At 40.5% G+C, this 12828-nt stretch overlaps 2 protein-coding genes across 3 annotated transcripts in view; one reads left to right on the forward strand and one right to left on the reverse strand.

Annotated features, from left to right (window-relative positions):
* Positions 1–3947, reverse strand: part of CCDC158 (coiled-coil domain containing 158) — a 69616-nt gene extending 65669 nt beyond the window's left edge. Inside the window, exon 1 of the mRNA XM_064485521.1 lies at positions 3887–3947. The gene's annotated coding sequence lies outside the window, so the exon portion shown is untranslated. The remainder of the gene's footprint in view (positions 1–3886) is intronic.
* Positions 3948–12035: 8088 nt separating this feature from the next.
* Positions 12036–12828, forward strand: part of SHROOM3 (shroom family member 3) — a 296769-nt gene continuing 295976 nt past the window's right edge. For both annotated transcript variants that reach the window (XM_064485530.1, XM_031471167.2), the window contains exon 1: positions 12036–12441. In XM_064485530.1, coding sequence (XP_064341600.1) covers positions 12274–12441 — 168 coding nt within the window. In that variant the 5' untranslated portion in view covers positions 12036–12273. The remainder of the gene's footprint in view (positions 12442–12828) is intronic.

Raw genomic sequence — 12828 nt, forward strand, 5'->3', positions numbered from 1 at the left:
TTCATGCTCTTTTGCTAAAAAAAATGGGGCTCTAGATAAATTTTAATGAGCATCTGTTCTTTAACACCTCTGCGTGTATGTTTACAGTCACCTTAAATTCATCTTACCCTGAATCAGGTCCCTTCACATTCCCACCTAACTTGTTTTCTAGAGTGTGTTCAGAGACGCCAATAAACTCAACTTCCCAAGTTAGACATTTCAGAGTCTTTATTTGTTCTTCATCCATTCACACTCCACACTATGCTGAGTCTATCTCTGTAATATCTTTTAACTCAGTGAAAGAGACTTCAATGCAATCATAAGGAAGAATCTTTGAATATGCAATTTTGTTAATGTTAGCCCTATTGTATTCTTTCATGCTTTAATGAACTCTTGCTAGACTGCTACAAAATACCTCAAAATGATTCTTCTAGTTTCAGTTTCGTATAATCTTTCTTTAAAATCAGAGCCATTTGCCTTAACTTTGCACAAAGCGAAGGTTTGAACTAAGACTGGCACTCAAAGCTCTCTACCATGTGTACCCAGCCTCCCAGCTTCATCTCCATTTTCACTCCCTGACACATACTGTGCCCCAGTCCAAGTCTACTTGCTGTGTCCTGAGCATGTCCTGCTCTTTTAGGGCTCTGCTTTTATTTGTACCCTTCTTTTCCTTCCTCCTTTCTTCCTAGCAAAAACTTCCCTAGTTTAGTTTTTAGGGATGTGGAGAAAGAGGTTCAATACTAGCTAGCTGGTAGGAATGTACATTGATCCAGTCTTTAAAAATTAACATTTCAATAATAAGAGAAAGAAAACTGCCCAATGCCTCTGAAAAATATAATTTAATGTAGGGACTATATTTGGAGGAAATGTTCCCCTAACTCTTCCCTCATCAAAAGTAGTTAAGTTTCAATTAAATCATTCATGCATACAAAGCGCTGTGCACAGGGCCTGGCACACAGTAGGCATCTGGTAATCATTAATTACTGCTGTTTACAATGTATTGCTGCTATGAATAGTGCTTCTATAAGTACTAGAGCTGGAGCTATCTAAGATCAAAACCAACCCAGTTTCTACCCTCACAGATCTTATATTCTAACAGAGAAAGAGAGACAATAAAGAAACAAATCAAAAATACAATTCTGGAGAGTGGTCAAGTGCAATGATGAAAAGGAGTTGAGGATACTTAGCTAGGGGAGGTCAGGGAAGGACTTTCTGAGGTGACACGTGAGCTGGATGACAAACAGCAGTCAGCCCCGCAGAGGACTGGTGAAGATCCTAAGAGGAAGTACCACGCGCATGGGTCCTGAGATGAGAAGGGCTCAGTGTTCACTGACTGACAGGCAGGAGGCTGGTGAGGCTGCATATAGTCTTGGGAGGATGAGAGGTCTGCTTATGGACAGCCCACTGGGTACTATGCCCAAAGGAACCCCGTGCTTATTGCCAATTCCTTCCCGAAATTATCCTGAAAAGCTGCTGGTGAGGTTGGCAGGAGGTAGAGCTCACAGGACCTTGAAAAGGCCATACTAAAGACTTTGGGGTTTATTCTAATTGCAATGGAAAGCCATTGGAGGATGGGAAATACACTGAGTAGAAGCAGGGACCAGCTGTGAGGCCACTGCAGTAGCAGTAGAGGGACTAAAACCTAACTCTAAAGTAGGCCAGAGATCATAAGTGGATTGGGAATGGGGATTGGCTACAAATGGGTGCCAGGGATCTTCACGGGATGATGGAAATGTTCTCAAACTAAATTGTGGTGATGACTGCACAATTCAAAATTTACTAAAAATCACTGGATTCTACACTTAACATTGGTGAATTTTACAGTGTGCAAATTATGCTTCAAAAAACAGTTCAAAAAGAAAGCTGATTGGCTAGTCTATGTACATTTTTGTGATACTTTGTGGGGTAAGAATGGGGGTGCAAATTAGCTGCCTGGTACCCAGAAGTTAACCAATTAAATCTGAACCCCTGGTTTTTTCCTGACACTGAAAATTCCAAAGTGTCTTCATTTCAAGATGATGAGAGGCTATTTTGGGCCAGATATTAACATCCCCTCACATGGAAGCACCTTTGCATGGTCTCTTTTCCCCTGGATTGAGCCTGGAACTCAATCCTCAGGTGTCTGCAACTCTTATTTGATATACACATGGTAGATACTCAATAACATCTTAGCTAAGGACCAAGCTTAAGTCACTTCGTACCTTTATTCTCTTAACTAGAGCAAACACAGTGATATATTTATAGGAATACAATGAAAGTTTTAAAATTGTTTTAAGTGCTAGACTACCTCTTTCTTATGCACCTAATTTATTTTCTCTTCTCACCAAACCCTTTGTTCAAATCTCTTCCTTAGGATTTACAGGGCTCAGGAAAATATTTAATGGTCTCTGCTACTATACTTGCCACTGTCCCAGCTAGAGAACTTTAAAATATTCATCAATACAGGATTGAGTCTATGTGACTTATAAGCATAACCATATAGTTTCCTACAGTCACCATAACAAATTACCACAAGCTTAGTGGCTTAAAACCAGAGCCATTTATTCTTTCAAATCTCCAGCGCCAGAAATTTAAAGTCAGTGTCACAGGAGCTGTGCTCCCTTTAGAGGCTGTAGGAAAGAATCCATTCTTGGCCTCTTCCAGCTTCTGGTGGCTGTTGGCATTACTACAATCTGTCTCTGTGGTCACACTGCCTCCTCCTCTCTGCCTTCCTCTTATAAGGACACTTACGTTTGCATTTAGGTCCCACCCAGATAATCTGCTCATTTAAGATCTTTGACTTAATCCTGTAAGAAAAGACCCTTTTTCCTTATCACATTTACAGGTTTCAGGGATTAGGACCTGGTATTTCGGAGTGGCCCTTATTCAGCCTACTATACCATATAATTTGGGGCCATTTAGCTTGGGAACAGGTGGCTCACAGAAGCCCTATTTAATGAATTGTGGATTATTACAGTAAGTGGCCCTAACATAGTAGATAGTCAACATGGAATCCTCTTCGTAAAACACAACAGTAAGGGCTTTGCACATACCAAATAAACTGTCAATTTCTACCCTCTATTTAGTTGTGTAATAATATTTCTATGGCATAAAAGCCATTTTACCCATGACACAAATAAAGATAACTGTACAAGATTAAAAAACAATAAACGTGGTACAGAGGTGGGAGGACCAGACCTCTCCCACCACTCCCCTACCCACACCCCCACGACTTTACACACAGAGAAACAGTCTCACCCAGCTAATCTCTGAGATAGTGGAAGGCACTGGCACTTTCCTTCCCGAATCAACTGCTGATAAAGCAAGAAGCCCCCTATGAAATCGCCGACTTCACTCTTCTTACACTTTCCTTTGATTTAAAGTACAACAATATGCACGAACAAAACAACCACGGTGGGGACTTGGAACAGAGTTTTGCAGAAGAGGCTGGACTCATCTGAGAACTCACTGTTTCTGACTGATGCCGATAACCGTACAGAGCCAGGCTCCTGCAGTCACTTCCAGGGCGGGCTCCAGCTGAACGGGCCCTCGCAGAGCATTTACTATCACCTCATCTTGGACGAGCCTGTCCAAGGCTACCCGTCCTCTTTATCTCTCTGTCTTCCCCATCCCTCCTCCCTGGCCGCCAGGAGTAGGAACAGGAGTTAGCAGTACTGTTGGGACAGGATCCCCAGTTATTTATACAGAAATGGATACTGTGCACAGGGCCCTTTGGTCCCAGAGTTCGGCTACCGTCCCCGAAAACAGCAGCCCGTTCTGGTAAAGACACATGTATTAGGCATCTACCATGTGCAAAACAAACACAAAAGTCTGGAAGGTTCCAGAAATGAAGACGCGCTGCCCCAGGTCCTGCGGAGAACGACCCACCACCCCTCACCCGGTCCCCGGGTCGCGCCCGCCCATGTACCTGCGACCTACGCCTCATCCTAAGAGACCAGCCCCATCCCCGCGGGAGCGCCGGCGGGCGCGGCGGCCGCACCTGCGTCGACCAGGCGGCTGCAGCGTCGGCGGCGTCGGCGGCGGCGGGGGCGGCTCCTCCTCGGTGGCGGCGGCGCTGGACGCTGCCCCGCCCACCCCCGCGCCCGCTTCCCGCGCGCTCCCGACACCGCCGGCTCCTCGCGAGCCGCGCGGGCAACGGTTGGGCACCTCTGTGAGGCGTGGGGAGGGGGAGGGGTGCTGGATACCCCCGGGGTTGCCCCCGACTCCTCCCTCAGACGCGGTCGCCGGGGCAACCGAGCGCCATTTACCCCCCGTCTCCCTCCCCCACCCCAGGAGCCCTAAGGGGACGGCGTGCACGCAGCAGGCACCAAGTCCCGCCAACCCTACCCCGGAAACAACCCTAATTCTGGCCTCTACTTGCTCTCTCTGCCCCTCAAGGCCTCTCTTTCTACGGCCTCTTCATCGGTCTCCAAGTCCTACTCTTGCCCCGCACCCGAACGCCCCGGGCTATTCTTGAAGTTGTTCCTCCAATGATCTTCCCCAGTTCTTAGCCATTCCCCGAGAGTCAAGCCCAATCTTAGCGGTGCCAGTCAGGCCTCTCCCCAGACCCCCTGCCCCGCCTTCTGACGCTGCCTCCATCCCCACCCCACCCTCAGTTCCCCTTTGACTATCTCATTTAACATAATTCACATTTTACACCTCTGCCTTCGGTTATGGTTATGCCGATCCTCTGTCCGGAATGTTTTCCAAGGTTCAGATATATTCTCAGGGTAGCTGACCGTTTTGCCTCCGGAGAGTTGTTTCCTCCTCTGTGCTTCGGTTGCTCTCTGTCGTCATCTCTAATATAGAATTTATCAGATTATGTGATTACACACTCAAACCTCCCGGTGCTGTCCAAATTAGTGCTCAAATGGAAGGAATCCAGAACCGCCTAGTGTGATAGATGCTACCTGTCGCGTTAATATTGTCAGCCGTCACGTTATACAGACACCTACAAATAACTTTTTAATGTGTAAATTGATTGGAAATATTAATAAATCCTGTTATATAATACAGTTATAAGTTTTAATCAAATTAGTATTAAGTACCACTAAAGATTGCTGTTTATCGTATTTATAATTTAAATTATTCCATTTATTAATTCGGAGAGATCTAAGATTACCTATAGAATCAAGCACTTCTATAGGCAATGAAATGTAAGTACTAAATGGAAAGGTGAATGGTTTAAGTTTTGTGGCTAGACAGAAAGCAATTTTTAATTATTCTGTTTTAAAGTTTTATTCTATCAAAGCCTGAGTGTGTTCCTATGGCAAGGAAAGTTTTTAGTTACCTAATATGTGATATCCTTTGGTGTCTTAATATTTGTATGGTGGGCCCTGAGAACCAAGAAAGTTCCTTTTTCTTTTCTTGTCATTTCAACAAATATTTATTAAACACCAACAACATGCCAGGAATATCAGTGAACAAAACAGACCAAACCCTGCCCTCGTGGAACTCATCCTAGTTGGGAGAGACAGATCACAAATAATCACTGTGCTAATTAAGATATTAGGCCATGGTGAGTGCTGTGGAGACAAGTGAAGCAGGGAAGAGAAGGAAGTGTGGGATATATGGACATTTAAATAGACCAGGGAAGGACCCACCTGATTCCCCGGGGCCTTTGTGATTGGATTTCTAGAAGCATTTCCTGACGGGGAGCTGAGGACATGAGCAATTTCTAATTTGGGGTTACTTTTGAAACGAGTTTTAAAAGACTTTCCTATACCATCCTAAGTATAGGAATATTTTTAATCTTTAGAGTTGAGGTTTTTTAAATCAACTTTATTGATGTACCCTTCACTTACAATGAAGTTCATTCATATTAAGTGTACAGATTGTTAAGTTTCAAGAAATATACACACTGAGTAACCAGCACTCCAATCAAGATGTAGAACATTTCGGTCTCCCCAGAATGTTGTATCCCTTTGTCTTCCCCGCACCCCACCCCCGACACTGATAGGAGTTGAGCTTTTAAAAAATTCAAGATGTTGAGTTTGTTTGGTTTTTTTGAGGATAGATTCTTTGTTTACAGAAGAATGAAAAAAAAAAGGGATAGAAGTAAGAGATCGAAGCCAAATAACTAATAAAATAAGGCAGATTGCCTTTTCTCCTCTAGGCTATGTCTGCCATAAAGGCCAGTTACCTTTGTCACTAGCATCTTTGAAGCTGGCTCTGGCTCTTCCAAAATAAAGAACACTTAATGTTCTTTATCATAGCAATCTATTGTTTGAGATCTTAACACTGCTATTTCTGCTGAGCTATGTTCTTATTAAGAAGATTCTTTATGTCTCATCTAGGAAATAAACAATAAATTTGTGGATATGTTTCTACCAGTTTTTAAACACAATAACTTACTATGATAACTCCCATAACAGTTACAACGTTTGCCAGACATGTAATATTTAGTTTCTGCTATCGGATATTACTATTATTTGGTTCTTTATGCCTCCTGCAGTTTTTGTGACACTCACCCACAACCACGCTCAGCGTGGTGAAGTGATGTACTGATTAATCATAGTGTCATACTTTTCAGTGTTTCTTTACCTTTTACAAATACTTTTTAAAAACTTATTGTGGCAAAATATACAAAAGAAAATTTACCATTTTAATCATTTTTAAGTGTATAGTTCAGATAAATATATTCACCTTGTTTTACAACTATTGCCACCATCTGCCTCCAGAACTTTTTCATCTTCCCAAACTGAACTCTGTACCCAATAAACTCTAACTCTCTATTCACCATTCCCCCATGCCCTGGCAACCACCATTCTACTTTCTGTCTCTATAAATTTGACTATTCAAGGTACCTCATATAAATGGAATCATACGGTATTTGTCCTCAGTGACTGGCTTATTTCACATAGCAGAGTATCCTCAAGTTTAACCCATGTTGTAGTGTGTGTCAGAATTGCCTTCCTTTTTAAGGTTGAATAATATCCCATTATTATTATATATATTATAGTAATTCCATTATGTATTATAAATTCATCTGTCGATGGAATCCTTGAGTTTTTTTTAAACTAACTTTATCGAGGTATAATTTCTGTTCAATAAACTGCATTTGTTTAATAAAAAGCATACCATTTGATGAGTTTTGATGGATACATTTGACCCTTGAACAGTAAGTGTTTGAACTGTGCAGGTCCACTTCTACACATTTTTTTTTCAGTAATAAACTATAGTGCTACATGATCTGTGGTCGGTTAAATCCTTGATGCAAAATCGAAGAAACAGAGGGTTGACTGTAAACTTACATACAGATTCTCAACTGTGGGATGGAGGGGGGATCTGTGCCCCTAACCTTCATGCTGCTCAAGGGTCAACTGTATACACCTGTGAAGCTACTGTGTCAATCAGGACACAACGTTTCCATCATTCCTGAAAGATTTGAATTGTTTGTGCTCTCATAGTTTGTGACAGTCCTTAGGACGGTTGGTGAAGCAGATGCTGTAATCTGCATGCCCAGCATCCATTTCTCTTTCCTCCTTTCTCAGAGAATCCCACTTTGTGTATTCAACACAACATTCTGCAGAGCCATGACATTGCTGCAGGCGAAGTTCTAGCAGGTGCATCCTGATGATTTTAAACTAATCTTTGGGCTTTCAGTTCTCTTTCAAGTGGCTGTTTTCAGGTGAGGTTTCTTAGTATTTAGCAGTGAGGGAAGGTCAGCTGGGGAAGTTTTTCTCGGTCCTAAGAAAGAGACAAATGTGGAGATGATTCTTTTTGCTTCTGAAAGGTTGCCTAGAGAGATTGTGCAAACTTTAAAATAAGGTTGATTTCTGCCTATTTGAGTGGTTCTGAGACGCTCTTTCTGAAAAAGACTAACCTTCCAAACCTACAGTTTAACAACACGTTGTCTACAGTTACTTTCATGGTTATTTAATGAGCCAGAAGAACCACTAGATGTCACTCTGACTTTAGTTTTTATTTTCAGAGCTGTGACATTTTCAATCTTTGAAATATTAAATTTAAAGGCATTCAAAAAATCCAATAAGTTAAAAAATCACATTTTAGCATTTAAGATTCTAAAAGAGATAAAGATATGGGTTACTGTGAAAAATTAAAATCAAGAAATGAGAATTTTGAAAATGAACAGATTAATTTTCCCTTAAGTGGCCTTAACAAATAGAATGATGCATAATTCCTAAGTCAAAAGAGTGATTAGGCAAATGACATTTAAAAGAGTGTTTGGTACAGGCACGCCAGACAAAGAGGAGAGGCAACATGATTGAGAGATTTTTCTACCCTGGCGCCACAGAACACAGAAACAGAGTAACATGAACTTAATTACAACAATGGGAATTTTTCATATAAAGACAGAAAGTAAAGTTGTGAGCTGTGTTGGATCTATTTGTCTTGAAGGAAGTACTTGATAAAAAAGAGTAGAAGTAATTCTAAGTCAGAGGCAGATAGAAGGCGGGAAGAAGTAGAAAGAGAGAAAACAAGTTTCGAAGCCCCCTCTGTGAGACGACACTAAGCTTCCCTAAACTTTTTCCTAAACCAGGAAGATCCATGAAGGGTTTCATTGTGTTTACTCTGAACGCTTGTAGTTGCAAGTAACAGAAACCCAACTCCAGCTGTTTAAGGAAAAAATACATATGTGTTTATAGGCTTACCATGCTGGTAAGAGTGGGATAGCTTCAGGTATGGCTGTATCTGGTAAAGGCAGCAATTCTCAAAGTGTAGTCTGGGGATCTTGGGGAGTCCCTGAGACCCTTTTGGGTCTACAAGATCAAATCCATTTTCATAATAATACTAAGACATAGTCTTAGTCCCTTCCACTGTCAGCAGCTTGAGGAAACAGGGTTGTTTTTCTCTCCCTGGAGAGGAAAGAGAGTCCAATTTCATTCTCTAGAGTTTGGGTCCAAATCACATGCCCAAACGGAAGTTATCCTTATGAATTAGCAATGTCAGTTACATAGAAAGTTGTCTTTTTGCCAGAATTATGCAAAAGACCTACCTTAAACTGAGAATCCATTCCTAAGTGTCTGAAGATTTTAACTTAATGCCCACTTATGCTGCTTGCAGGAGTCATCTGGTCAGATTATTTAACCTTTTCATGGCCTCTATGTCCTTACTTCTAAAAATAAGGATGCATTCTTTGATTCTGAGCAATGGAAGATGCGGAAAAATGTTATTCCAATCCTGGCCTATCAGCTGCTACACTGAATATCCATCAAATGAAGTTCTGCATGTTCTTTTTTTTAGATTGTATCTTGATTTTCATTAGATATTTATGACTTAAATATTTTTGGTGATAATGTAAATGAGAGGTTTCATCAGTCTACAAGCACTGAGTTCTGTTCTTCACTGCTTACCTTGTTCTTAATTTCCTTTGCCTTTTGTTAGCTTCATTACTTTTAAAATTAAATGTTGATTCTGTGAAATTCCAGTTTTTGCAAAATGAATTAGGACCAAGGTCATAATTGCCACAAAAAATATCCAGAAAAACTATTTACTTAGGGTTTTATTTAAATAAATATACATATTTGAAAACTCAGTGAAAGAAAAGCCAAAATTTCACCATTTATTCTTAATTTATAAATTAATCTGCAAAAGGAAACCCAGTGAAAATTGCATAAATTACTCTTAAGAATCTGACAGTGTTTACCATATATTTTCATTTTGTATATGAAACCTTTTGTTTCCACTAAAATAGCATCATTACATAAAAATGAGATTTTACTTTTTTTGTCTTTGAGCCCTACAGAGGAAGTCACCACTGAAAAGCAAATAATACTTGTCATGTGTTGTTATACATTAAATATTATCTAGACTTCTTTGTATATTATGTCTGCTTCTCTGTTATATTAACTTTTCATTAACTATAGGTACAAACACCAAAATTAAATTGATATCAAAACCTGTTTCCAACATAATTCATATTATCACATACTTTTTAAAAAATTCAAGTATAGTTGATTTACAGTGTTGTGCTAGTTTCAAGTATACAGCAAAGTGATTTAGTTATATATATATATATATATATATTCTTTTTCAGATTCTTTTCCATTATAGATTATCACAAGATATTGAATACATCGTGTGCTATATAGTAGGACCTTGCTGTTTATCTATTTTACATATAGTAGTGTGCATCTGCTAATTTCAAACTCCTAATTTATTCTTTTCCCTTTGGTAACCAGAAGTTTGCTTTCTATGTCTGACATTATCACATACGTTTTTGGGGGGCGGGGTAATTAGGTTTATTTATTTATTATTATTTTTTTTTAATGGAGCTACTAGGGAATGAACCCAGGACCTCGTGCATGCTAAGTATGTGCTCTACCACTGAGCAATACCCTCTCCTCCCATTATCACATACTTTTAAACAGAAAAAGTTTTAGCAAAATATCCCTTGGAAATAATTCTAAATTGTTTCAATAACTTGACAGCTGAGGCTTCTGGATAAAAGAAAGTTTGTTACCGAGCAGGACCCTGTGGGGCCTTCCTGGGTCAGACCCCTCCCCCATATCCTCTGCCATAGCTCTTCTCTGAATATTTCCTGAGTTTTCCAGATGCTTAATACCACCACCAAAGGGAAGAAATTACTTAATGAGCAAGAGAACGTGGCCCCCAGACCTTCTGGCACCTAGGGGTTGATAGCGTTGACCGCCTGGTTACCTCCACATCAACCAATCAGAGAACTGTGCACGAGCTGATCACGTACCCTGCGACCCCACCCTTACCTGGCTTTTAAGTATGCTTTGCTGAAACCCTTTGGGGAATTCAGGCTTTTCTTGGGCATGAACCACTGCGTCCTCCTTGCTTGGTCCTGCAAAACTTTGACGTTTCAGTTTGGCCTCGTGGTGCAGGGGGCACACAAACTTGCCTTCAGTAACAGTATTAATGTTAAATTTTATATAGCATTATTACAAAATTCCACTGCTAACCTGAAATCAGGACAACATTCCACCTTGAGTGCCCATTACTTGCCAGACATTTCTTGACATTTAAAGAATGGGTGACAGTCTTGGAGTAGATAACAATTAAAAGACAGAAAAAAGTCTGCGTCCTGTTTGTATTGAATCAAACAAGCAGAAATTTGGTTGGAGAGTCCTATTTCAGGATGAGAGGCTGGTCATATATTTTACTTGGCATTTTCTTCTAGTGAACAAAATAAAGCCCTTGCGCTGTCACCTTAACACTGACTTAAATGTTTACCAAAACCGCTCAGGGCACTGCTTCTCAAACTTGGCTGCACAGCGGAATCGCCCGGCGTTTTTTAAAAAAAATGTCAATGCCTGAGTTTCACCCCCAGAGATTCTGCTTTAATTGGAACAAGGTGGGGCTATTCTATCAACTATTTTTCTACTCCTTGCTAATTAGCCATTTGTAAGGTATTTCTAACTGTCTACGTTTTATCAACTGTAAGACTGTTTTGATTGGCTGGGTCTCTGTGGTGAACTGAATTCCGCATAGCAGTGCTTATTGTGCAGAAAGGTTGCGGTGCCTCTGTTTGCCCTAATCCATTTCCTCTCCCTTCCTTACTCTTTCTTTCAGATGAGGCAAGTGGCTACCGCGGCAGCAGCAGTGTCTGGTCATCCCTGAAAATACCAAAGAAAGAACTAAGCTGCCTCCTGGATAATTTTTCCACTGAATGTGAATTTACCAATGCTTTTTTTTTTTTTTTCCATTTTTCTCTCCATCCTGCAAAAACTTTTTTTTTTCTTCAAGAAACAAACTATGAACTTATTGCTGAAAAATGCAGACCAAAAGTTTTATCAAAGCTTCTCTGTCTCTTTGGGACAAGTTAGAAAATTCTGAAGCAAGCAGAAGCATAGTAAGTGCTTTCTTTCTTTTAAAACTACTGGGGAGAGGGGAGGCTATTGTAATGGTAAATTTCACTCGGAGAGGAAGAAAGGGTTGATAATCAAAACTGAGGTATTCGTTCAAGTTGCTGCAATTTCCTTTCTACATCGTTAGATGGCTTTAAGTTTCTCTGTAAAATCTACAGGAAAAGTTTTGGTGTGTGTGTCTGTGAAATAAAAGCCATCTTAAGAGTGACATTGAAAGAAGTTTTTTTTTTCTTTGAACAGAGTGGATAGACAGACACCACTTAGGGAGCTTCCACGAGGATTGGAAATTCCAGGATGAGAATTTACATTCAGAGATGTTGAATTGGAAAATCCTCCTGGTTCAGGATCTTGCAGTTAAGCTTGGAAGGACATTTTACAACTGAAAGAATTATTTTCTGAAAACTTCCCTTTTGACTGGCGTGCATCCTGAAGGGTGGAATAATGTGCGGTAGAGCCACTGCTTTCCTGAATCTGCTCCAGGCATTTAAACTTTAACTCGAGGGATCATGTATTTGGCATGATGAGGACCACAGAGAACTTCGAGGAGCCTAGTGCCACACTAAACCCTAACAGGACCCCCAGGGGAAGGTACATTTATCTGGAAGCGTTCCTGCAGGGAGGAGCTCCCTGGGGTTTTACTTTGAAAGGTGGCCTGGAGCACGGAGAACCATTAATCATCTCTAAGGTATGTTTATTTTTCCAATCTTGTCTTTATTCCAGTTGCTTTTTCAACCTTTCAACTTTTGTCAGATCTGTCAAAAACACAAAGATAATGCTGGGGATTGCCTGGATATTGCTTAATTTGCTGTTTCATACCTTTCTGATTATATCTGGAAATACTTTGCATAGCTTGGTGTTTGAAAGAAAAATGTGTCTAGCTCGTTTATTCTGTGAAATCCCAGGGAAAAATGTGCTTGTTTGATCGATAATCTCTTTTTGTGAATGAAATAGTGTAAAACCAGCTACCACATGATCTCTTCAGTTATAAATCGGATTAAAGGTTAACAGCTTGGTTAAGGTGGTGGCTTGGTGTATATCTGTGTACGTGCGCATTTATTTAGCATGTGGCTAG

Source organism: Camelus dromedarius, chromosome 1 (genome assembly GCF_036321535.1).
Source record: "Camelus dromedarius isolate mCamDro1 chromosome 1, mCamDro1.pat, whole genome shotgun sequence".
Lineage (NCBI taxonomy): Eukaryota > Metazoa > Chordata > Mammalia > Artiodactyla > Camelidae > Camelus > Camelus dromedarius.